Genomic DNA, 27118 nt, shown 5'->3' with positions numbered 1-27118 from the left:
CAAAAACTTTGTACTCTCTAATGTTCTGAAATAAAAATATTTTTTAAAAATGAAGATCAGCCAACGGGTTGAAACCTGAAGTGGGAAGGGACTAAGCATATGAAAAATTGAAAGAAGACTATTCCATGTAGAGAAATTAGAATGTCAATTACTGGGGCATAATGAGGACAGCATATTCCAGGAACCACATGCTGTTTGATCTGAGTAAAGGATGCAATCAAATGAGTCTTGGGAGAGAAGCAGGAGCTAGTCACAAATCCCATACTAAACCACCGTAGGGGCCAACAAAGGTGTTTGGACTTTCTCCCCACCATCTTGGGTGTGGGATGAGACACAGCTGCCTGGGCTTGCTCATGTTGCTGGAAGGTGCCATAGTTCCTAGACAGCCATAACTGTACACAGCAATGTTATGCTATGGAGCTGCCACTTTGCAGGTTGCCACTTTTGTTCCCTGGTGTAGAGGTGCACAGAACCTTCCCCTTGTGCAGATGGCAGATCATAGGTGGTGGACGATCTGTGTAACTCAGCTCCCTGGCCTCTGGGAGCTGGATAAGAGTTGATTTTTCATGTAGCTTCTCAGCTGCCATGAGCTGAATAAAGCAAGTTGTACCTGCCCTCCATGCCTGAGCTTCTCTCCGGACTGTCCGGATTGCAATGCTGACATTATAGCCATGTTATAAAATGTGGATTTTATTTTGAGGGCCATGAGATTAATCACAGGATATTATAGTCACATTCACAATTTAGAGGGAAAAAATCTGGTTGTAGTACCGTGAATGTGTGGCAGTGAGCACGAGGAGAGAGAAATAGAGACAAAGAGACCACTTTAGATGCTTTTGTAGTAATGCAGGCACAAAAAAAAATGTTGATATTTGAAACAAGGTACAGTGGGAATAGGGACAGGGGTAATAAATGAATCTGAGAGATACTTCAAAGGCATAAGCCTCAAAACTTGGTGACCAATTTTATATGGGGCAGTGAAGGAGAGAGAGCAGTCAAGCAGTTAAGGTAGGGGCTTTCCCCCCATCCCCTTGGGATGACACCATGACACCATGTTTTATGGAAAGAAAGATGTCACTTCGGTTCTGCACATGTTGAATCATGAGTAACCATGAGGCATGCAATAGAAATATAGAATCATCAACTGGAAATGTGGGTGTAACAGTCATGATAAAAATGTGGGCTGCAGATACTGATTTGGGGGTTACCAATGAAAGACATTGCTTTAGCTTCTAGAGCTGAAAAATAGAGAAGATTACCCAATGAATATATAGATGAAAGTGTAAAGAAAGGATAGTGATCAAACTTAAGGGAAAGGATGAGATGAGCTCAAAATTTAAACTGAGAAAGATGACTAAAAGAGTTAGAGGGAAAGCAATTGAGTTTGATGTCCTAGAAACAAATAAGAACAAACAAAAAGGACTGAAAGAAGATTATGAAGATTGACAGAGTCAAACATATCAGAGAAAACTAGGATAATAATAAAAATTATCCATGAACCTAGAAACTAGCTACAGCTATGATGAGCTTCTTGAGAGTGTTTTCTTTGGAGGTTAAGGAGAGGATATAGATGGCACTGAAGGTTGAAGTGTGGGTAGAAGGCAAGGATTTTGATCTAGAGCAATTTCTTCAAGATATTTGGAAAGAGAGATTAAGAGTGTATATGAGGGTAATATAGGCTTTGGCAAGGGATTTATTTCAAGACCAAAAAAGACTATATTGTATGTAAAGTGTTATGGGAAGAAGCTAGTACACAAAAAAAATAAATTAGGAAAATAAATGATGGAGTGATATGCATTGGAACAAAGAGACAAGTGGGGCACAGTGATACAAGGCTGCATTTCTAACTGCTCAACACAAATCCTTCCTGCCTCTCCATTCTCCGAGATTCAAGGCCTGAGTATGTTTTCCTTAATTAAGAGACACAGTATGGTTTGGTGGCCAGAGCCTTGCAGTCAATTATTCTAGATTTTATTCCCAATTTTATCAGTGCCTGCTTATGTGACATTGACCAAGTGTCTTAACTTGTGTGACATATAAATGCTTGGTGTATGTTCCTTTTATGAAAAAGAGGTAATGTGAGTTAATCATGGAGGTGTATTTTGTTTTATAAATTTGCGTGTTTTCGTGTAAGACCCCCTCTCTACTAAAAATGGAAAAATTAGCTAGGTGGTTCTCACATATAGTCCCAGCTACTTGGGATGCTGAGACAGGAAGAAGGCTCAAGCCCAGGAGTATGAATTTGTAGTGAGCGAGGCTGAGGCCATGGTGCTCTAGCCTGGGCAATACAGTGAGAATCTGTCTCAAAAATTAAAAAATAATTGCATATTTTTATTAGGGATATGAAGCCCCTTTTTTTGTAAAATCAAAACACATGCCTAATCTCTGTACTCTCTGTCCTATGCTGCTTATCAGAGGTAACCACAGCTTAAGTAATGTAGACTCTTACCAATTACTGCACAGCTTCTTGTGACAGGTTTTAGATTTTTGAGGATGCACCTAGCATGTCTAAATCTTGTCCTTGAACACTGTCACTGATTTATAGTTTACTGCAGTTGTTTTGGAGATATTCAGATCTCTGGCTTATTCAACTGTGTATTAGAAACTGTGACTAGGAAACAGCGGAACAAGTGGACATTCAGAAGCTCTGAATTTTAAGCCCTGTCACAGTTCTTCATGGGATCACCTTTGACAAGCCATTATTTCTCTCTGTGCCTCACCTTCTTCTCCATAAAATGGCACCTTTCAGGTCATCGTTATAAAAGTCTGAGAGAACATGTTGAATGTTGCTGTGTGCGCACAAGAATATGGACCCTAACCCCAGTAGCTAAAAAGGGGAATAGAAATTATACAAATAGAGATTGCTAATCACAGGAGTCAACTGTAGTCACTTCTTCTATTGCACTTGATTTGGAACCACCATTTGTTACCCAAAGGGCCTACAGGAGTGGAATGAGAAGGTCTAAGGAGTCCACATCCTGCTTTCTCCTTGTTACACCTTGAACGGGTCAGTTGCCCAAATACCATTCACATCTAACAAGGATTTGCAGGGATTATATGGCTATCAGCCATTTGCTTCTGCAAGCATGAAAGGTTCTTGTTTTATTCACTACTCAGAGTCCTTAAGAGGAAGAAAAATAAGAAAACAATAAGATTCTTTTTTATTGGACCCTTTCATGCTCTTTTGTCCTTCACCCTCTCCCAGAGACACATTTTATCAGGAAGACCCTAAGCAACGGTGTGAAAAAGAAGAAAATCACAGTCAAACCATAAACCCTGCTATTTGTAATCAGTACATAACCTTTGTGATGAAATTTGTGAGTAATTTACTTCCCACTTAAGCCTCCGGTGTGGGATCTAATGTTGCCACCCCAAACATTAATGAAGTCAGGCAGACAGCAGTACAGCTTGCCCTTGGGGACTCATTTCTCACATCACCAAAAAGTAATTTCTGTCATTTTCAGCCATCTGGTAGCCTGGATTGTGAATATGAAGTTTCATTCAAGTAGTACTTAAGAGCACAGGCCTGAGAGTCTGCCTAGATTCAAACTCATTTTCTACCCCTCACCCAGCCCTGTCTGCCTTAGTTTCCCACCCATAAATAAAACCCCCATAAGATCTCATTTTTTATTACAAGAAGTTATTGAAATAACACTTCAGGATTAAAAAAACTCAATCAACTCTTTTGAAACCAGGGTTCCAAAGTAAGTCTTGCAGAAAAAAGAAAAGACATTTATTTGTTATATTGTTTACTATAAGATGATCAGTACAATGGTATCATAAGTGTATTTTCAGGAAGTTCCTGAAATGAAGAATAAAGATATTTTTAACTTCTAACTTCCTGAGAAAAGGCTTTTTGAAATAGTAAAGTCATCTCGATCAAGACTATTTTTTTTATTAAATCATAAACACATAGATCATGTATACATTAATGCATTTATGGGGTACAATGTACTATTTTCATATAGAATTAGGAACGCTTACATCACACTGGTTATTATATACCTCTCGTTTACTTAATTATTGTGTTAAGACATTTATACTCTATACTAATAGATCCGACATGTACCCTTGCATTATGCACCATAGGTATGACCCACCATTCACCCTCCCTCGATCTGACCCCTCTTCCCCTTCCATCCCCCACTCCTCCCTCCTTCATCTTGGGCCATAGTTGTGATCTATTCTTCATATGAAAGTGTGAGGATTATAAATCCTCATATTTACTAAGTAGGATATGTTCCAGCTGCATCCATATAAACATAAAAGAGGTAAAGTCTCCAACTTTTTTAAGGATGATAATATTCCATGGTATACATATGCCACAATTTATTAATCCATTCATGAGCCAATGGGCACTTGGGTTTCTTCCATGACTTGGCTATTATGAATTGAGCTGCAATGAAAAATCTGGTGCAAATATCTTTGTTGTAAAGTGATTTTTTGTGATCAAGACTTTAAATTGCATGAATGAAGATGGTTTGATTTCCAATTGTTCATGTGTTTTATTAATTGGCAAAATTCAATGAAATAAATGTAACTCTTCCTAAAAAGTTATTGAAATGATACTTGCGATACTTGTTAAGTACTCTACCTGAGGTCTTATGTTTTGTTAATGTTAGCTGTTATTACTTTGTCAGTAGTTGTGTGGGTGGTAGCATTAAAAGTAATAGTATTTTTGCAGTGTCTACTTTTCTGTGACATAGGTACTAAGGTATATCATACAGGCTGTCACACACCCAGATGACATTTAGAAACTTTCTATTGTAATAATTAAGACATGGTTTCCTTATACGGGTATATTTTAAGTAGCCAGGTATTATTACATTTTAATAACACTTCAGCACAATATTATACTACAGTATAGCATTGTTTTCTTTTCCTGGTACTTAGAGGAGAGATTGGACTACATTTTATATACGTAAGAAAATAAATATTAGTGACAATGATAAGAAGAAAAATATATCAATTTGCATAAATGTGCATGTTCTCTAGTATCAAATAAGTTCCAAGCTAATCAAAAACAAACCAAGACGTTTTCTTTATGTGACTCTATGTACTTCCTACAGCACTCAGATAGCCATTAGGGGATGGAGGATATTTTTACCTTATAGTAATGCTTTAGGAATGCCATATAAATTTGGTGAGCAGATGATGAGGACAAGTCTTAAAAGCACCCTGCTTCTCAACATAAAAACTCAAATTAAGTCATAAAAGCTTGATTTGCCATTTCCAATTGCAAAGACCAGTGCTATAAGCTCAACCTTAAGGACATGGTTACATATTTCATTTACTTTTATCTTTACAGTCCCACCAAAGATCTCCAACATCTCCTCGGATGTCACTGTGAATGAGGGCAGCAATGTGACCCTGGTCTGCATGGCCAATGGCCGTCCTGAACCTGTTATCACTTGGAGACACCTTACACCAACTGGTAAGCAATGCTCCAATTTCCAATATGGTATATACTGTCCATACTGTTGAAGATGTCCTCATGCTTCTGAGATTCCACTGAATCAGAGAGCAAACATGCGCCTTATTATTAAACCACTAAGGCAATGGCAACATACATCTTATTTGGGGTTGTCATGGTCTTTGTTAATGTGTTCATCTCTATAAATTTTACAACCATAGTACTGATGTGTATGTGTATATATATATATATATATATGATTTCATTTTCAATAGAACAGCCCCCAAAGCAACAAACCAAGAAGCACTGGATTATTTGATATTATATGTAAAATGTATGCTAGTTTGGTTCTTGGATGTCTTGGAGCAATACTTTGTATGAATTAAATTTGCACAGTTGTTTTTATATTTGTTTGTTTTGATTTGCTTTTAACTATAGTTTCCTAATATGTGGCACTTTTTGAAGAAATTTGTCAGGAATAATATAAAATTGTTTGTCTTCTCTAAAGTCCTGTCTCTGGCATCTGGCTCCATGCTGGGTGTCATACCTTGGCTGAGCTCATTGTGGATTCCAGCTATTGATACAAACTCAGTAAGAATCAGAAAATCACATCCCAGAAATGTCTTCTGCATCCTTCCTGCCCCTTCTAACCACTATCACCATAACTAGGTTCCCTGGCTTAACTGTTTTTTAAACTTTAAATATTTTACCAAATTTATTTAAGATTAACTCTCCTGCTCTACCAATTATATTTTCTTAATGCAAGACAGTGTCTTTGCCAGTATACAGTCTTTGAAGAGTAAAGGAGTAAAGCCTGCTACTTAATTATTCCAGAAAGAGGAGCTATTGCTCAATTATTCTTATAACATAGTTTATTTTGATAAAGAGCCCCTGAATTTTAACTGATTTATATCTGATAGTCTGTTAAAGTTTTCTCATATCGAGACCTAGAAATTTAAGTTACAACATATTTATTTTGGAATGGACACCATAAAAAATATTGTGTAACACTAGACATACAATATGAACTTTCTTGGTATGCTTCTAAAAGTTTGGGATAGTGTGTGTGGTTATAGTGCCTTTAAAAATCTCTAGGGCCTTAACTTGCTATTATACCCCAAATTAATTTGTTGGGCAAATTTTGGACCAACCTATGTAGTGGTTTTATATTTAGGCAAGTATTCTTATTAGAGGACTCTATTTCGTTAAAACGTTTCTCAAAACCCATCCTTATTAACACAAGTGACTCATTATTCACTGATAATACACATGTATGTACAAACAGTATATTGATTTAGGAAGTCAATATCAAAGTGGTTTCCTCACAGACTCACTTTAGAACTCATGTGGAAATAAGTACATAATGGAGGATGGTCTGAAGTATTAACCAGAGGATACCATACACCATTTCCAAGGAAGACACTAGACTTTCAGATACATTCTACTTGGGTGGTATTATATTGGCCCCCAATTCCACACTCCCCTCCTCTCCCTCAAGTAGGATTGCCTTTACTTAATGGCAATTTGGTATAGAGGCTACAGGTCCATGTTTAAGGATGTTGTAAAAGATACTTTCTAAAATCATTTTTTTCATTTATGTCATAGAGAAATTATAAATTTTTTACAGAGTTTTCCTTTGAAAGAACCCTTTGAAGAAATTCCTCTTTGTTTTCAATATCTCTACCATCTTTTTCCTAAGCGATATTTTATTTAAGAATAGACCCAGTGAATTTTTATAAAATGATCATGTGTTCACTATATTTATGGATAGCAAAATTACAGCCAAATTTATGTACCATCTGTAAAGGATTGTAAATTATTATGTGTAAATTACATGTTAAAGTTGATTTTAAGCAAACTTTGTAAGAGTTTATGACACTGAATTCACATTCCTGCTATTATCGTGTTTTCTTCCATTATTTTCATTTTGTCTCATCTTTTCTAATTAATTTAAATGTCTATATAAAAATATTCTTTGCAATCTTTTTTTGTGGAACAAATGGTAAATATAAGAAGGAAAAAAGGAAAAGAGAAAGGAGGGAAGATAGATTATATTCAAATTACAATCAAGTAACGAACTATGTTAAATACGAAGACATTATTTCTTTTGGTCCAAAACTGACTTAAAACCCCAAACAGATTCTTTTTTTATCTGTTGAATTCAGAAAAATTCAGATATATTACCAGAGTTTCAGGCCTTTTCTCAGCTTATCAGTTAACTAGGTAGGTCTTCATGAGTAACTCTAATAAACTTCACTTCTTTAATGAACATTTGCTTTGACCCCTTAATAACATGATTTCCTATAATGTTTCAAGTCAATGAAAGACCAGAGGGTACTATGTATTCCAGAGTAAAGACAGTATTTACACACACTAAAGAACCCTGGAGACTTCAAAATCAACTAGAAAAATAGGTGTACTCACAGGGATTCTCAACAGTCAGCAGGAAGGGTAAGCAAAGTAGAGCATATGGGCCAAATGCAGTCTGCCCCACTTATGTACTGCCCACAAGCTGGCAACAGTTTTTAAACTGGTGGGAAAAAATCAAAAGAGGAATTCTATTCTTTGACATGCAAAAAATATGTAAAATTCAAATTTCAGTGTACATACAGTTTTATTGAAACACAGTCTTGCTCATTCATTTGCATATTGTCTATGGCTACTTTTGTTCTAAAACAACAGAGATGAGGAGTTGCAACAAATATCCCTCGGCCCACAGAGCCTAAAACATATTCTATTTGATCCTTTACAAAAAAGTTTACAAACACTTTCCCATGGCTTGGCACACAGCCCAAGGATTTACTGCATTCATTCATGACCCTGCAGGGGTCCTCAAACTTTTTAAACAGGGGGCCAGTTCACTGTCCCTCAGACCGTTGGAGGGCCAGACTATAGTTTAAAAACAAAACAAAAACTATGAACAAATTCCTATGCACACTGCACATACCTTATTTTCAAGTAAAAAAACGAAATGGAAACAAATACAATCACACCGCCGCATGTGGCCTGTGGGCCATAGTTTGAGAACTCCGAGAGAGATTCTCTCCCTGTCTCCTTCAACTTCTCAAGGGAAAATCTAACTCTTCTATAGTTAAATTCTATTCTAATGCTTGAAAACTAGCTACCCGATACATTTACCAACTATAATTCTTCCTTACAGTCCCAAGCCTGTTCTTTTATCTCTTTCACATCTGGCATAAATAACCACCTAATCACCAGCATATTCCTGGTGATAGGAGAGAGAACTTGCCTTTAATATTTTAAAAGGATGCTAGGCCAATTCACAATTGCTAAGTCATGGAAAAAGCCCAAGTGCCCATTGATCCACAAATGGATTAATAAACTGTGGTATATGTACACCATGGAATATTTTGCAGCCTTAAAGAAAGATGGAGACTTTACCTCTTTCATGTTTACATGGATAGAGCTGGAACATATTCTTCTCAGTAAAGTATCTCAAGAATGGAAGAAAAAGTATCCAATGTACTCAGCCCTACTATGAAACTAATTTTTGGCTTTCATATGAAAGCTATAACCCAGTTATAACCTAAGAATAGGGGGAAAGGGGAGAGGAAGGGGAGGGAGGGGGGAGGATGGGGAGAGGGAGGGTGATAGGTGGGATTACACCTGTGGTGCATCTTATAAGGGTACATGTGAAACTTAGTAAATGTAGAATATAATTGTCTTAACACAAAAACTAAGAAAATATCAGGAAGGCTATGTTAACCAGTCTAATGAAAATGTGTCAAACTGTTTATAAAACCAATGTATGGTGCCCCATGATCGCTTTAATGTACACAGCTATGATTTAATATTAATAATAAATAAATAAATAAATAAATAAATAAATAAGGATGCTAGGATTTTGGGGGGTTTATTTTTGTGGGGTTCTATAAAATTTCTTTCGAATTTGGAAACAGTAGGTGACTTTTTTCAGCATATAATGTGAAGCCTTTCTTGGAGACATCCAAAGAAGAAATTGCTCCCTGTGTGACAGCAAAGCTGCCTGCAACCCGGCCATGTGAGCAAAAAAGAATTCTGGCTAGCTTTGTTCAATTATTAATTGTCCTTTCAACAATACAGAGCTCGAGTGCCTTGCAGAGGAAATGTACCTGTAATTAGCTCGACCCCACGGGGACACTGAGCCCTGAAAGGGGGAAATTCCATGCAGGGCTCACAAATACCGGATTACCTTTCATTGGATAACACGAGAGGAGGAAAGAGAGATGCATGGTATAGTTGTATAAAGAGAATACTTATTACTTCTTAATTAAAAAAAAAAATTGGTGATGCCATTTTGTTTCTCTTTCTCTTAACACTCAGAGTTTCCCTTTCATATATGCTGCAAGTGTTTTTAAAGAGGGAAATTAGAAGACTGGTGAATTTTTCATAAATACAAAATCAAAACACTTACCTGACTTAGATGAAGTAGAAGCTATTGTTGCATTCCATGGGTCCTTTTCTTGTATTTCTGATTTCTTCATTTTCCTCTCTTCTTCGGATATTTTATATAGTCAGGATGGTGTGTCACATATGTGGGTATTAAATATGACCTATTTTCTCCCTTAATTAAGTTAGACTTTCATAATCCTGTGACTCCCAGAGGGCAATTGCACCGTAACATGTATTTTCTATGGAGTGTTTGATCTTCCTTCTGTGAGCAATGCTGCTCCCATCTTCATTTAACTTTGTTTCTAAATCTATTTTCTTGCATTCATAAGGAAGTCCCTTTCTCAAATGTGCGTCATGTGGTGTCAGGATTGCTCAGGGTCACAGAAAGAGTTTCTATGCATTTCATTTCTACAAAGGTTTCCATAAACTCTGTAGCTTCCTATCTCTGAAAAACTCAAAAGGCACACTGAAGATTTAGCCCCTTCAGCAGAGAACAACTCAGGAGGTACTGTGTAATTTTCTTGTCCAGCCAGAAGCCAGATTTGGCATAAACACAGAGTATAGAAATCCCACTTAGGAAATATTTTGTATTTTGATAAGAGGAGCTGATAGGACCCCAAAGAGTCGGAAATCCCATTTTCCCACTGGGTATTTGGTGTTAGTCACTTGGTCTGAGATTCCCCCTTTTATTCAAGTCTGAACCCTTGACTGACGGTACTCTTGAACACCACTAATGCTATACTCTCATCTGCCTCACTTCTGATTGTATAATTCACTCAATATGACCCCATAGATTTGGGCAAGATTTGTAGTGTTAAACTGAACTCACTTTTTAAAGTTGAGTTCCAGAAATATATATTGCAAGTAATGATCATCTGGTCCTTTGAGTCTAGCAATATTAGAATTAAAAAGACTTCACACGTAAACATATGTTTACATGTTAAGTTTCAGGAAATTATTTCTCGGGGGTTTTCTCGGATGGACCTTCTAAAAGCTTCTGAGTCAAACTTTGTAGCATATGGATGTGGAAGAGTCAAACCTATGCACTCTATAGATAAAGGCTGTTGACCACAGAGTAATAAATCAAAGGAGAATAATGGCTCGACTTATTCTATTCATTGATTTTATATATTTCTTATATTTTAAAATATTCCCATTTTCTATTTACAAAGAAGACAAAAATAAAAATTCTATTTTATTTTCTTTTTGCTGTCTTATATACAGTATTTGTTTTTAATTATGTCATCTGTCAATGCAGAATGATAATCAGATTAATATTGATTTCCATCTTGAACTTTACTCATCTGGCAAGAATTATAGAGTACTCACTGTATAAAAGGGTATGAGGAAGAGTAAGACCAACATGGTTCCTACACAAATAAAGATTCTAGTTCAATAAGAAAGTATGACATTGAATCACATGGATGCTCCTTGACTTGGGATATTTATCTAGATGTAGCCACCTCTTAAGCCAAAGAGCATACTGAATGCATATGGCTTTCAAACCCTCATAAAGTTGAAAAATTATAAGTCAAACCATACTAAGTCAGGACCATCTGTAATTGAATGAATAACCTTTAATTAGATTCTTCATTATGAGGGACAATTATAGCATTCAATCTGAGCATAAAGTAGGGACAATATAGCAAATTCTGCAAGGCCAGTAGAGTTCCCCTAAGGGCATAAAATATTGAAACTTCAAGAATTAATAGACCTAGTCAAGAAAATATGAGGGGTGGAGGGGAAGAAGTAACCCAGGAAATAGAAAACAGCATAAGGCCCAAAATGATAATACATTCAAGAATCCAGGTAAGTGTCTTTATATGAAATCATGATGTTAGTGTTTGGTTACGCTAGTTTCTTTTAATATTTAAATATCTTTTTTTAACACACATGACTTTTTTTAACTTTTTAATATTCTGGTTTGCTCTCTATAAAAAGCACAAAAATAGATCAAGAAAATTTTGGCTGTTCCATTTTCTTTTCAGTGATTTACTTGTACTTACTTGTATATAGATTTTAAACATACCAATATCTATACCACTGTATATACTCTAGCATATAATACTATATATATATATATTTACATATATCACACACACATACCCCATTGGTATATACAATATTTCCCAGCATAGCAAGTATATGGACAGCTATTTGTGTGTTTAAATATCTTAAATTTAGATCAGAAACATATCCTTTTCCAATAAAGATTATTCTATAATAGCCAAATCAAGTACAAACTATTTTTCAGTAACCTTATCATTATAACAAATGGATAATTTAGAAAATTTAACCACATGGTTACTGGCCTCCCTAACGAAAACCGTAAAAATCCTAGAGATATTTATAATAACTGGAACTTTAACCATGAAGGGTATCTCCATAACCTGATGTGCTAGCCATTCTGGCCAGTATTGGAAAAGGCCCTAAACCCCACTCCTACCTAGACATGTCATCAGATGCCCAAAGCACTCTTCCTAGAAATAAATAAACCAGCTTCAATGTTCTTTTAGAGGACTGGCTGGAACTTCAGTGCTCCAAGCAACTGTGGAGGTTGGGGTAGGGGAGAAGCAATAGCTAATCAGAAAACTTTGCACGTGGCCCAGCAGAGCAGAAATACAAATTCATATCTCTCAGCATCTCACCACTTCAAATATATTTTTGCCTCTATTCCAAATTGTTTAAAATGTGTTTAAAATAGGTTTAAAAATAGGATCTATATCAAATGCTGTATGAATTTAAAGAATATGTAGGCAAAGTTCTTAGTGTAGTATTAGCTATCATTGATATCATTTTATTTATTACAATTATTATGGTCCTTTATATGTTAACTGCCTATAGTGATTATTTTGGCTGAGACTGACAATTTGATTGAGAACAACCTCAATGTCATCTTTATCCATATCTAGCCTGCATTTCAGTACAACCACCAAAAGAATTTTAAAATGCTATCATTGAGGCTAGTCTTAATACTTTCTATCTTTATATTATGATTCTCTTTAATAATTTCAGTTTAATTGAGAGTACAAAGAATTAGGTAACAATGTTTGCATTTGTTAGGTAAGGTCCCTCTTATAACTGTGTTCCCCCCCAAGAGATGTACCATAAACCCTAACACTGTGCCCATTAAGTGAACGCATACCCATCTCCCTCTCTCTTCCCCCTCTCCACTCCCTTGTTCTCCTGCACCCCACCTTGAATTGATTTTGAGTTTTTTCTTAGGTGGTGTGTATTAGATGGTCTACTGTCTTCATATTAGAATTAAGTATATTAGATACTTGCTTCTTTATTCTTGTGATACTTTACTAAGAAGAATGTGTTCCAAGTCCATCCAGATTAATACAAAAGATGTAAAATCTCCATCTTTTTAATGGCTGAATGGCTGTATTTCATGATATAAATAGATACCACAGTTTGTTAATCCATTCCTGGGTTGGTGGGCATTTGGATAACTTAAATTGAGCTGCATTAAACAATCTAGTGCAAATGTCCTTATGATAAAATGATTTTTTTTCTTCCAGGTAGATGCCTAGTAGTGGGAGATCAGAGGTCAAATTTGAATTTTATAAAGATTCTCCATACTTCTTTCCAAAAAGACTGTATTAGTTTGCAGTCCCATCAACAGTGTAAAAATGTTCACTTCTCTTCACATCTATGCCAGCATTTGTAGCTTTGAGACTCTATGATGTGGGCTATTCTCATTGGGTTAGGTGATATCTCAGGGTGGTTTTGATTTGCATTTCTCTGATGATCAGGTATGGTGAACATTTTTTCAAATGTTTATTATCCATTAATCTGTCTGCATTAGAGGAGGTTTAGTTCATAATTCTTGCTCAGTAGTGGATGAGATTGTTTGCTCCTTTTTGTTGATTAACTTGAGCTCTCTGTAGATTCTAGTTATCAACCCTTTGTCTGATAAATATCTGCAAGTATCTTTTCCCATTCTGAAGGTTGTCTTTTTCGCTTTACTTGCTGTGTCCTTAACTGTGCAGAAGCTTTTCAGCTTAATTAAGTCCCATTGGTTTATTTTTGTTGTTGTTGCAATTACCACTGAGGTCTTCGTCATAAAATCTTTCCCCAGTTTAACATCAAGAGTTTTTCCCCACACTTTCTTCTAAGATTTTTATTGTTTCATGTCTTATACATAATTTTTTTCTCCATATTAAGTCAGTTTTTGTAAGTGGAGAAAGGTGCAGGTTGAGTTTCAGTCTTTTTTTTTTTTTTTTTTTTTTTGTTGTTGTTGCAGTTTGGCCGGGGCTGGGTTTGAACCCGCCACCCTCGGCATATGGGGCCGGCGCCCTACTCACTGAGCCACAGGCGCCGCCCAAGTTTCAGTCTTTTACATGTGGTTATCCAGTTCTCCCAGCACCATTTGTTGAATACGGATTCTTTTCCCCACTATATGCTTCACATTATGTTTCAGTATACCTATTAAAGGGGTCTGTTTTACAAAAAGAATGTCAACAACAGTGTCTTGTTAAAGAAGGAATTTCTAACATGGTTCATTTGGTTATCCATCTTTTTTTGCAGCATAGTTTTCTAAGAATCTAGTTGTATAATAGCAAATATTTTATTAACTGTAACTATATAGAATGAATAATGATAAATTATAACCTTTGTAATTTTTTTTTCCAAGACTGGTGTTTCAGGAGATGATTATATTATCAAACACACTCACACACAAACATGACCTGCAATGTTCAAGAGTGAGCCATTCAGCTACAACAGAAGGGCTCTCCACAATTAAGAAAAAAAAGTAAAGTATGTTTTCTTGAATAAGTGTATTAAAAATATTAATGCGATCATGAAATTGTCAAAATGAGTTGTTTGCTCAATGAAATTCATCAAGATAAATGGTTTACTTGGGAGTCAAACCATTTACTTAGGACTCATGTTGTGTGAATGTATTTTATCTGTACAGGAAAATTTTTAGTTTGGTTGTGTAGCTCTTATGGACTACCCACAGTGGACTTTGGGATCTTGGCTGTGGAATCAGCCAAGATCTATCCTGGTATCCTTCATGAGATGCCAGGGTAGATCTGATTTTAATCTTTGCCAAACTAAGGCTCTAAATCTCCGGGGGCCTCTAATGCAATGGTAAGTAGTTTGAACTTTGTTCCAAAAGCAATGGGAAATGGGATGATTAAGCAGGAAAATTAACTTGACCATTTTATATTTAGAAATAGTAGCAAAAACTCCAACTGGAAAACTGAGAAATCACAAGTAAAAGGAAGTACTGGCTGAACTACATTGTGACAGTAATAGTAAGGAAAGGTAAATGAATCAGTATTTATTTATTTTTATAAATTTTTTTTTTATTGAGACAGAGTCTCACTTTGTGGCCCTTGGTAGAGTGCGATGACATCATAGCTCACAGCAACCTCTAACTCTTGGGCTGAAGTGATTCTCTTGCTTAGCCTCCCAAGTAGCTGGGACTACAGGTGCCCACCACAATGCCTAGCTTTTTTTTTTTTTTTTTAGAGATGGGGTCTCACGCTGGCTCGGGCTTGTCTCAAACATCTGAGCTCAGGGCAATCCACCAGCCTCAACCTCCCAGAGTGCTAGGATTATAGGCATGAGCCACCATGCCCAGCCTAATCAGTGCTCATTAAGGAGAAAAATCAAGATAATGTGTCTAATAACATATGCTTCTGGCTTGGACAATTTTTATTTCCCACCCTAAACATTTCTTGAAACTTATCCTCTGACCCCTCTGCTTCTGACCACCTTGAATAAGTGCCTTGATTCATGGTTTTAAGAATTAGGGCTGTTCTTTGCCTATCAAGGGTGGATCCTGAACATCTGAATTGTTATCATGTCAATAAAAGCTCTACAAAAATGCAGACTAGCAGCCCCCACCTCAGACCAGTCCTATCAGAATCTGTATTTCCTCCAGGTGGTTTGGATGTGCATTTAAACTTTGAAAAATGTGGGCTACAGGTAAGAGGAGAAGGCTGGTTTTCATAGTATTAAAGTCTAAAAATTATTAGAGATCTTGCCCCACTTTTCTACTTACTAGCTCACTATTCCTAAACTTCACCCTTACCTCCACTCGTTCTCAAATTCGTGTCTATTATGAAAAGAGAAAAACAAAGTTGTAGGCTGGGTGAGGTACAATTCTGTGCCATTGAGTATTTATCACTGGAAGAAAAGCACCTAACACTCTCCTCCTGCTGCGTCAGATGCTGCTGCCAAATATTACAGGAAAAATTTAGGCTGCCGTATGAAGAAGATGCAGCCTAAATGACAGCAGCCACTTATCTCATCATCTTTTAAAACAGATTTATCTACAAAAGTAGACAATAAGCTGTGCCCTGCCCTGTCTCACGCTGTTGCTTTGAGGGATCAAATGAGATAATGAATATGAGAGTAGTTTGAAAAGTGTAAAGCTCTCCACCAATGCAAAGGATTTAGAGGAAGAGCAGTTTGGTAGCAGGACAGCAGAATTTGCCATCAGAAAGCCAAGGTTTGAGTACCTGCTCTCCATAATTTACTTTAATGGAGGTTTGGCTAAGTTCTCTAAATTCTCCACTTTTTGTCTGTAGAATATGAGTAATAGAATGACCGCTCACTTATCAGGATTCCTGTGTTATCTCAAGTGAGATAATATATATGAAAGCAATTTATTAACAACGAAGTATTATTCAAGTGCTGTTTGTCATTACTGTCTTAGATTTCACAAAGCAAAATACAGACTTAAATTGCAGTGGTCATTTTGGTTAGATGGTAGACAGAACTAACTCCCAGACTATGAAACACTCCATTGGACCAAATAACGAGTAAAACTAGGGTCTCTAGATAGTCTGAAACAACTGTGTTTAGAGCGCAGCCCCCAAACAATAGCATCAACATCACCTAAGAACTTCTTGGAAATGCAACTTGTTGGAACCCACATGAGACTTAGATGAATCCGGAATTGTAGATGTGGGGGCCTAACAATTTGTAGTTTAAGAAGCCCTGCAGGTTATCGTGATGTACAGTTAACTTAGAGAACACCTGCCTTAAAAAAAAAAAAAAAACTTATTTCTGGGATAGTCAGAGCGGTGTGCTGTTTCTACCAAGCAGGAGAACAGGGCTCCTGTGCACCGCAGTAGAAGCACTGCAATATAAATCAATAGAAAAAGTTTCAGTGACCTAGTGTGTGTGTATAAATCTATCTGATATATAAACGCACTATCACATTTCTTTGGTTAGAATTTCTATCACTTTTAGATGAAAAGGTTTAGAAGTAACAACTGCACAGAAATTCCCACTTTGTCTTTTTCTATCTACATTCTAATGATGTTTGAGGCTAACATATCACTTAAAATGTGCGCACGCTTCTGAAATCTTCATCATTCTCTTGGCATATTCATTTGTAAGTCTCCTGATACACTGAAGCTACAATTCATTCTAATAAAACAGAAAAACCTCAATAGGTAACTCACATGGGGTCACCCTGCCCACAAGACATGCCAATGAAATTATCCCATGTCACTTATAAAACTTTACATGAGAAACAAACTCTTTTACAAAAACATATCTTGCCCTTATGTTTCACTTACCTTCATTTCATAAATCAAATCAGGTATTTTTCTCAAATTGATCAACAATTCAGAAGCCTAGGAGGGGCTGTAAAGTCACATGATTACTAAGTGACTATCTGCAGTTGACTGAAGTGTTAAAATCTGATGAAGGGAAGAGAAAAAGAAAAAAATAAACTTTAATAATTCAGTTGGCAAATATCAATGCAAATAAGATCTAATTCTGTAAGGTATTCCAGTAATAAAAACTAAAATGTCAGTTTTTGAATGACATCAGTCTTTTTTAGAAACTTTTTTTTTCTGGGCCTGATCACTGAGGCTTTATCCTGTTTTGGCTATGAAAGACAGATCCAGTTCAGGGAATGAGGGATTTGAAATGCTGCTGGGAAAACAGTCTTAGCAAGTTAGTCTTCACAGGGCAGTTCAGGAGACATTTTATACTCTTAAAAACTCTCACAATATCCCCATCCCTCCCCCCCCAAGAACAGCCATGGGAATAATGCTTTGAATTGCAACAAATTGCATTTTGCAAACTTTCATTGTAGAACAAAAATCATTTCAATGATAATGCATAGTACTGAGGACTTAGATGACCATTACTTGGGGTCACTCCTGTGATATGGACACAAAAGTAGGCAGTAAGCAATTCTTTGGGCAATTCTTTGTCTAAATTCTTAAATTTGGAGAAGCTTACTTTTGGAGTCATCTGGGAGAAGACAGATGAATTCCTACTGTTTCATGAAGAGAGCAGAGATAGACATCTTTTATTTTCTAGTAATTGTGGTAACTGTGCTTGCTGCATATGTAATGCTTTCTGTGAGTCCACTTATTTAAAAATAATTATATAAGCCCACTAATTTAGTAAATTTCACTGTAGAGTATCAGTTAGCTGAGGCTTCTGTAATAAAATACCATGTACTGGGAGGCTTAAATAACAGAGATTCTCTTTCTCACAGTTCTCCATAATCAGGATGCCAGCATGGTCAGGTTCTAGTGACGGCGCTGCTCCTGATATGTAGGTGGCTGTCACGTCCCTGAGTCTTTCCATGACTTTCTTTTGTGTTGTGCACAGTGGGCAAACTCTGTGGAGTACCCTCTCAAAAGGGCACTAATCCTATCATGCTGGCCTCATGACCTCATCTAAACCTAATCGTCTCCCAAAGGTTTCTCCAAATACTATCACATTGGTGGTTAGGGGTTCAGCATGTGAATTGGTGAGGACACAAATCAGTGTATAGCATATTATCTTTCTTGATGGTGACCATCAGGATCTCTGGCCCATCTGGCTTTCTTTGAGCCTGGGGTTGCAGAATTACAATTGCCCTGTTGTCACTTTTCTTTTGGACTGGCTATACCCTGGAGTTAGATGCTCTCTTCAACTCAGAACACACATCCATAGTCTAAGAATTAAATGGGAACAGCATTGCCACCCTATTGCTAGCTAGCTCCCTTTGCAAAATCTGAATGTCCTGTCAGTAGAGCCAACCCTGGGTGTGTCTTCCCCGTAACACCAAAGAATGGGTAGAAGACCCAAAGCACACTGCATTGGATTTTCCTGTAATACACCAGGCCAAGCTGGAAAAAAAAAAAAAAAATGTTTTACGCATGTGTGAGTGGCTATAACTTTCTACCCTTGGCAGTTCTGTTACTGATTGTTGCTAGAAGAGATAATTCCCCTAGGAACGTTTAAGCACTCTAAGCTTTCCACAGCAGGCTGACTCAGCTGCTGCGTGTCAGAGTGGATCAGGGGCTCTGCTGAGGCTAGTGTGCAATGCTGCTAAGCCTTTGAGAATGTATGTGAATCTTCGCTTAGTTCTTTTTCTTGTCAAAATTGCAGTGCTGCCAAGGAAATGTCTGGCAGCAAGGGTAGCCCAAAATCTTCTTATATCGTGCTGTGGAAGGGTGGGTGATGGGTGGCTGGGGAGGAGGATAGGGCTGGGAGTGCTACATCTCACATGTGACCTGATCCTAAGTAGAGTCCTCATATGGAGAGAGGCTAAGAGCTATTTTACCAAATCCAGGAAATCCATTTTTTATCTCAGCTGCCTGAGGTGGTTCCTTTCTGGATTCAAACAGATTCACAATATCCACAGACACACTGAGATAAGGAGCCAGTTTCCTTTCTTTGGGGCTTCTTTCTTATATGAGAGAATTATCTAAGATTTGAACAAACTAAAATGATGATTCAGGTCTTTTCTCACCGTGGTCTCTAGCACCATAAGTACCAATAGTAGTAGTATTTATCACTACCACCACCATAACCCACACTGGAAACAAACACACTCGTTGTAACTACTGTTGTCAGTGATGGAGTTCCTGTCTACTCCATTCCAGGCATGTCCAAGGTACGCTGCATTGATAACTTCTAATTTTAGTAGAAGCTACAATTCAGCCACTCATGAGCAATTTCGTGAATTTTCAGAACCCAAGCCCAGAACTCTATGGCCATCACCTATGAATCATGAATCAGGACCACAGACCATTGCCAATGGGGCATTCATCTGATTGATCAGGAAAAGAGCAAAACCTACCAGCTGCTTGTAGAGACTTCATATGCATTTGTCTCCCTGCTGGCCTTTCATTAAAAATTGATCAAATGTACAAAAAGTGCTATAAAGAAATATATTTTTTGTGTGTATATATATATATACATATACACACATACATACACATTTCCTTAGATAATTTCCATGAACTTAATATTTTTAAAATAACAACTAATTTTAGTGAAAATGTTTTGTTTGTATTGTTATGAGGATGAATATTCAATTACAGTAGAATATTTATTAGCCTTGGCCTCATTTTTCAAAGCCCATGGACTCTGAGTTTCCGTTTTCTATTCCTGCAGTGGAAAACAAACCACTCAGGAACACACTGAACACTACATTGAAACCCTGAATCCCAACTGGACTTTTAAAATTTTTAATAAGAAACATAATATTTTAGGATTTCTCAGTTTATATCAGTAGGAAACTAATGTACAAACTGCACCCCTGAGACTTATTTGTAGTTCATGATCATGTAATATTCCTCCATGATGTTTGTCAAAGCATCTTGGTATTTATACTATCAAAATTTGTCTGTATATTTGATATCTAGGGCTATCACAACAAATTGTCACAAAAATCATGGCTAAACAAAGTAAATGTATTTTCACACTGTTTTGGAGGCCAGAAATCCAAAATTAAGGTGTTGTCATGGCACATATAAAGGCACTAAGGAAAAATCTTTCTTTGCCTCTTCCAACTTCTGTGGCTCCTGGCTTCCCTTAACTTGTGGCAGCCTGTTTCCAGTCTCCTCCTCTGCCTTTACCATGTGACTCTGTACCCGTGTGTCTCAAATCTCCCTTTCCCTTCTTTTACTAGGATAACAGTCAGTGGATGAAAAGTCCACCCTAAATCTAGAATTATCTCACCTCTACATTTGTAAATGTATTACCTCTTCCAAGATCCCATTTCTGAGTCAGGTCACATCTACGGTACTGAGGGTAAAAACTTAGACATATCTTTGGGGCACTCTCTTCAACCTACTACAATCTGCTTTGCTGAAAAAAAATAAAAAATAAAAGAATAATGAGATCTGAATGGAACAAGCACAAATGACTTTTGAAAGACAAAGTTGGGGAGCTTCAACTATTGTCATATTCGAATCAAATGGAATTAGATCTTGCTGTCATTTATCAGATAATTTGTGATTTTAAATACTACATAATTCACTGTGTATACTTAAAAGTCAGCTCTTTTTAAATAGAGAGGAAATATTCATTGTAGCTAAGAGGATCAAATTGGGAAGTGGGCTAACCTACATTTGAGTTGTAGATGAGATTTGCTGACTATGTGACCATGGTGAAGGGACTTCCTTTAGCCATATAATGATCTACAAATGGAGTCGTAATAGGAATTTCTCATTACTGTTGTACAGATTAAAGAGATAATGTTTATGAAGCACTTCCTATAGTACCTGACTTGGTAAGCCCGCAGTAAAGATAATTGCTGTATTGTTGGTCTGTTAAAATTTCTGAAAGAAAAAACATGGTCTATGTGCAAGGCAACAATGCTCACTTACCATGCCTGTAAGAAGAACCAAAAAACAAAAAGCAAAAATAAATAAAAAAAAAACCACCACAGTTAACAATAACACATTTGCATCTTTCCTTCTCCCCTTAATTATAGGCGAATATTTCTTTTTTTTTTTAGTCTTAACCAGTCCTGAACACAATGAAAGGATGAATCTTAGTCCTTCAAACATTGCTTATAAAAGATGTGTCAGTTATCCTATTTAAACCTTAATGGCTTTGCAAATGGCAAGGCTTATGAAACACCCAAATATGTAGTAAAAGAGAAATATCCAACATAATTCAGAGGCAAGCAGCCAAAATGAGCTGAAGGCAAAGGTGAGCAGAAAGGACATTTGTCTACAGCTGAGAAACAGAAGCCCAGTTTGACTTAATCTGTTTGTACTTTCTTCCTGTCTGGACATTTTGTCCACATGACTGTACATTATGGATAGGATGTCTATTGTCTCTCTCATAACCTCAGTCATTACTTTCTCTAACTCTCTGAATACACTGGAATTTTTTTCCAAGGGATACTTTGGAAATGTACAGCACAGAGGGATGTAGGGGTGTATGGTACTGCAGGGAAGACAGCCAAGCAAACACATTCAGATGGCCTGTCAGAATGTCATCTCAGCCTTGCTTTGTGCCTCCACATTTCTCCTTCCTGATCTCCTGTCTGGCACCAGAAAATATTCTCTATCCTTTTCTCTTCTTTTAAACTCTCAGTTCAAGTTCTTCTCATCTTTCACTTAAAGCTCTAAGAAACAGAAGTCTAAGCACTGCCATGATTGAGGCATAGTGACAGTGGGCCAGACACAGGGTGGTAGACCGTTGCCAGGGCACCTCTTCCCTGCCGGCTTTGGCTAGGGCAAGGCAAGAATTTGACAAATATCAGTTGGGCTTCTATATGAACTTGCTTCCCTTGGCCTCCTGGAGTTGTGTAATTTTCATTTCAGGATCATCCTACCTATAACCTGTAAAAGGGAATATTGTTTGAAAAAAAATTGAAGAGTAAAAAGAAGGAGAAAGAATAACACTGTGAGGAAAAGGTTGTTGTTAAGGGGAGTGCGACAGACAGAATAAGATGTCTATATTCCAATCTCTAAGACCTATAAATATGTCACCGTACATGACAAAAGAGACTTTGCATGTATGATTTAGTTAAAATCTTGAAATGAAGATTATGTTAAATTATTTGGATAGGCCCAATGTAGTGACAGGATTCTTGGAGGGAAACAGAAAGGTCAGAACAAGGAAGTAGATGTGAAGAGGAAAGCATGATTTGTAGTCAGAGCAGAAGATTTGCAGATTTGAAGATTCTACCCTACTGGTGTGAGGATGGAGAGGGGGCTGCAAGCCAAGGACTGCAGGCAGCTTGAGAAGCTAGAAAAGTCACAGGATTCTCTCCTAAAGCCACCAGAAAGAGCTCCACTCTGCTGACACACTGATCTCAGCCCAGTGAGACCCATTTTGGGCTTCTTATCTCCACAGCCATCCAATAATAAACTGGTATTATTTTAATACCAGTTTAATACACTATGTTTATGGCAATTTGTTACAGCAGGAATACAAAAACTAATATAAAAAGTGACCCTAAGGAGTTCTTCATTGCCGGTTGCTCAGTTACATAAAACTGACTTGAACTCTTGGAGGAATGAAAAGGGACACTGAACACAGGCCTTTACAGAAGTACTTGTTTTAACATAATTGAAAATAATGTGGAATTGAGGGCTCCGATCAGTGCTATTAGCACACATTTTCTTACTGATGACTAATATTCAAAGAACTGTGTTAAGATCAAATATAATGCAAAAAAGTATGCCAAAGGAAGATTTTCTTTCTATTTTTTTTTATGATCCACAAAGCGCTTTAGGAACTTGCAGTGCCTTGGGGCAGTCATTGGGAACATCAATTATCATTGTACCATTGAAGCACACATCACTACTAGTAATATTTCCAGGTGATGAACACTAGATAAACTTTCATTTACTGTGATATAGCGCCTAGATTATGTCAGTTAAATTACAACTTTGGGAGAACTACATGACTGTTTCAGAATTAAAATTTACTAATTTCAGGTATTTGCCTTGAAATTTCATGGAGAGGGAAATGAGAAATAGAATGAGATGTAAAAGGTCTCATGGTTACCATTAAGCACAGCTCTTAAAATGCCTCTGCTAGAAGAAGGGTTAGGTAAGCGGTTATGTTTTAGTCTCATCTGGTGAGCCCATGGGGTGTCCCCTGCATGAACACGCCATGCAGATACAATATTTTGCTTGACAAGGCTCCATAAAATAGAAGTTAGTGGAGGGAAGAGCCAGTATCTTCTTTCCTCACTCCCCTTCTCCATATGTTATACCTTAACTATACTTTGTAATATAGAACCAGGTCCATAGCCAGTACTCAAAGAATAAATAAGTAAACACTGAATTCTTTAAGTAACAGTCACTGACACCATGCAGTACTAAGTGTGCAATGTGCTTTCCTGCAGGCGGCTCCTGTGGGCCCCACAGACGTGAGACAAGGCAGCCATCCACATGTGAGGAGGCACAGTGCTGATGTGATGACTCCATCACAGCCTGTGCTGGAATCCTGCTCCCTTCTCCTCCTGGCAGGGGTTGTGGAGAAATTTCCTTAACCTCTCAGAGTCCTCATCTTCAAAATAAATACATAAGTAAGAATAGTTCCCAATAGCTTCTTCCTTATCAGGTTATTGCGTTGATGACGAGAGATAACCCCCACAATGTACACATGGGCACTTTCTTTCAAAGGATGATATGAATTACAGAATTTTTCTGTTCTCAGTTGGTGGAGAAGGCAAATGAAGATCCGAGGCATAAAAAGACTTGCCCAAGGTCCCTAATAAATGCCAAAAGGGAAAATCTGGCTCGTATGCAGCTCTCTTTCCTCTATATTGGGTAAACATCTGAGTTCAGACTTCTTTGTTTAATTCCCTCCTTTATATTTTGTTGCCTCTTCCCAGCATATATGTGCACATGTGTGCTCACACATGCACACATGACACACACACACCTGCTTCACTGCCCAGCGTGGGTTGCTGGGAGAAGCACTGGGGAACTCCACGTGTTCCCATCAGGAACCTGCTAATGGCAGCTGACAGCTGTCTTGTGACAGAAGCTGTGTGCTTCGGGGGCCAGTCCCCCACAGAGAAGAGCAGTTTCACTCCCAGCCCTAGGAAGACATTCGGCTTTCTCTTCCTTCCCACAGGAGCCTGTGGCAGCCTCCCCGCCCAGCACACAGTGCTCATACAGCGGTCACTGTGTCTACTCTTCATAAACCCTCTAACTCCAGATAATGAGAAAAACCTCTTGGCAGAAGGGACTCACCAGATCACTCCCAGGCTTCTCTGGAGACAGGGTTACCCTCACACCTCTAAGGTTTAGAGCTGGAGATGGATACCTTGTCCTTGACAGGCCGTTTAAGGATTTTAATCACTTTGCTTATTCCGCTTTCCCCTGGAGCTCATCCTCCAGACCAGGCTCTGTAATTTGTGATTTGATGGGGTCCACATGTGACCATAGGCACGGCATATTAGCTCTGTAGGAGCTGCCAGAAAGGACAGTAGCTATTTTGTGCTTTAGGTTTTCAGGAGACGAGAATGTGACAAATGGTCCTCATCCCTGGGGGATGAGAAAGCAGCCAGTTTGGGGTAGCCAGAGAGGAAAATGATGAAGACAAAAGAAACAGACTGATGTTCCGCTTTCCAAAATCTCTCTCTGCATGGAGGGGAAAGACACATTGTTCAAGTTGCAAATCCTGCTGCTTGTGATCTGGAAGATGCCTGTCATTGAACGTGCAGCTGAGCGGCCCTCTGAGCAGGGCAGATCCAAAGCCGCACCACTGCTGCCCGCACCCCGATCCTGGCATCATTTCTCAAGGCATTTGTTTTGTATTTTCAATGTTAACGCTCTGAGCTGGGAAAGGATGCCAGCCCTGTGAGCAGCAGCAACACAGCTTGATAATTGGTTTTTAAATGTTTTTTGCTTTAAATTGATACCACGGGTCTTTCGTTCATCCTCCCTGGAGGAATTTCAATCTTTTATTTTTCGAAGGGTGACTTCTCCTCATCCTCTGAGAATTAAGGCATAGACTTGTGATTCTTGGTGCTCTAATGAAAGACTCTAAGAGGAGGCACATGCAAGATCCTACCAGGTAGGATGTGGGAAAGGGCACAGGACCAGGCGATGGGAGAATTGGCTTCTAGTTTAGACTCTGTTCCTGCTTATCTGTGTGACTTTGGACAGATCACTTTTCCTCTCAAAGCACGTATTTTCTTACAAGATGAGAAATTCATCTTATGCTTGTTTCCCAAACTTTTACAAGTATAGCAATTACCTGGAGGATCTTACTAAAAATCCTGGGCGGGACCCGGGATTGCGCTTCTCAGTTGATGATGACAGTGCTGCTGATCTGCAGATCACATTTCTGAGTAGAATTTGGTTAAAAATGTTATTCCTTCAAGTGTGGGCTCAAAAAGTACTGCCAGGGATCCTTCCATTACACTTCATGAATCCAGCAAGTTCTCACCACCCTGTTGTTAAACACTGTTTCAATCCTGTAATCTCTGTGCTGTATTGTTCACCAACTAGTAGCCCCGCTTCCACCTTCCACACCTTTATTCCCCATCTGGCCACCACAGTGTCCTTTCAAGATCATAAATCAGATCATATCACTCCCTGACTCCAATTAAAACTCTGAACTGATTTCCAGAATTTCTTGGAGTAAAATCCAGGGATTATTACGATCCTACATAGTTTATCCTCTCTCTACTTCATCACCCCCCACCTCCTATCATTCCTGCTCTCCGACTGGGCTCTAATTAAGTGGTTCTCAATTAAAGGTGATGCTGCCTCCTAGGGGACATTTTATGACTACTGGAGACATTTTTTTGTTTTAGAGACAGTGTCTCTTTATGTTGCCCAGGCTGGCCTCAACTTCCTGGGCTCAAGTGATGCTCCTCCTTCAGCCTCCCAAGTGGCTGGGACTACAGGAAGCTAGAGACATTTTTGGTTGTCACAAATGGATCTAGTGGGTTAAAGGCAGGGATACTGCTAAAATTCTACAATTCCCAGGAAATCCCCATGCATAAAAATTTAGTTAAGTTAAAATATCAGTGTGAGACCATTGTTATTGTTGATATTCTGTGGCTTGCCTAGTTTAATTGGTTATTATCAGTAAATTTGCTTATTTTGTTCTTTTCTATGTCCCTCAAATTGATGTCACTCCTTTAATCTGCATTTTTTAGGGAAAGATTTTAATGAGTTATGAATCTACCATAATCCAATCCACATATTCCATGTCTCTTACAAAAATAGGCTTTAGGAAATGCTGTGCTTAAATTAAAATATATTCTGCAGTATACCTTTAACCAGTTGTTTGGTAATCATGGTAAGTTAATCCCAGGAATTTATTCAGTCTAGGGTTCTGATTTTAATATATTGTGTCTCCATTTAAGCTTTCTTTAGTGATTATTCATGTCCCCAGGATAAATCACTAATTCTTCCCAGAAAAACTTTAATATATAGGTTTCCTCACCAGCTCTTAATAAATTTCCATTAATTTTCTAGGAAAGTTTCATCATGAAGGCAGTTCATTGGGGATCCACTATAACATTCAAAGCTTCTTTTAACTTTGTATTGAATGACAATTCTTCTCTATCACTAAGAAGTAAAGTCAAGTGAACTAAAATATATACCTTTTTATTTTACC

The 27118-nt window shown here is 37.7% G+C and overlaps 1 protein-coding gene across 2 annotated transcripts in view; it reads left to right on the top strand.

Annotated features, from left to right (window-relative positions):
- The window catches only part of LSAMP (limbic system associated membrane protein), a 667767-nt gene that overhangs the window by 437617 nt on the left and 203032 nt on the right, over window positions 1–27118 (top strand). For both annotated transcript variants that reach the window (XM_053565704.1, XM_053565703.1), the window contains exon 3: window positions 5309–5434. In XM_053565704.1, coding sequence (XP_053421679.1) covers window positions 5309–5434 — 126 coding nt within the window. The remainder of the gene's footprint in view (window positions 1–5308; window positions 5435–27118) is intronic.

This window comes from Nycticebus coucang, chromosome 16, assembly GCF_027406575.1.
Source record: "Nycticebus coucang isolate mNycCou1 chromosome 16, mNycCou1.pri, whole genome shotgun sequence".
NCBI classification, from domain to species: domain Eukaryota; kingdom Metazoa; phylum Chordata; class Mammalia; order Primates; family Lorisidae; genus Nycticebus; species Nycticebus coucang.
This window is presented reverse-complemented; position numbering and strand designations above follow the sequence as displayed.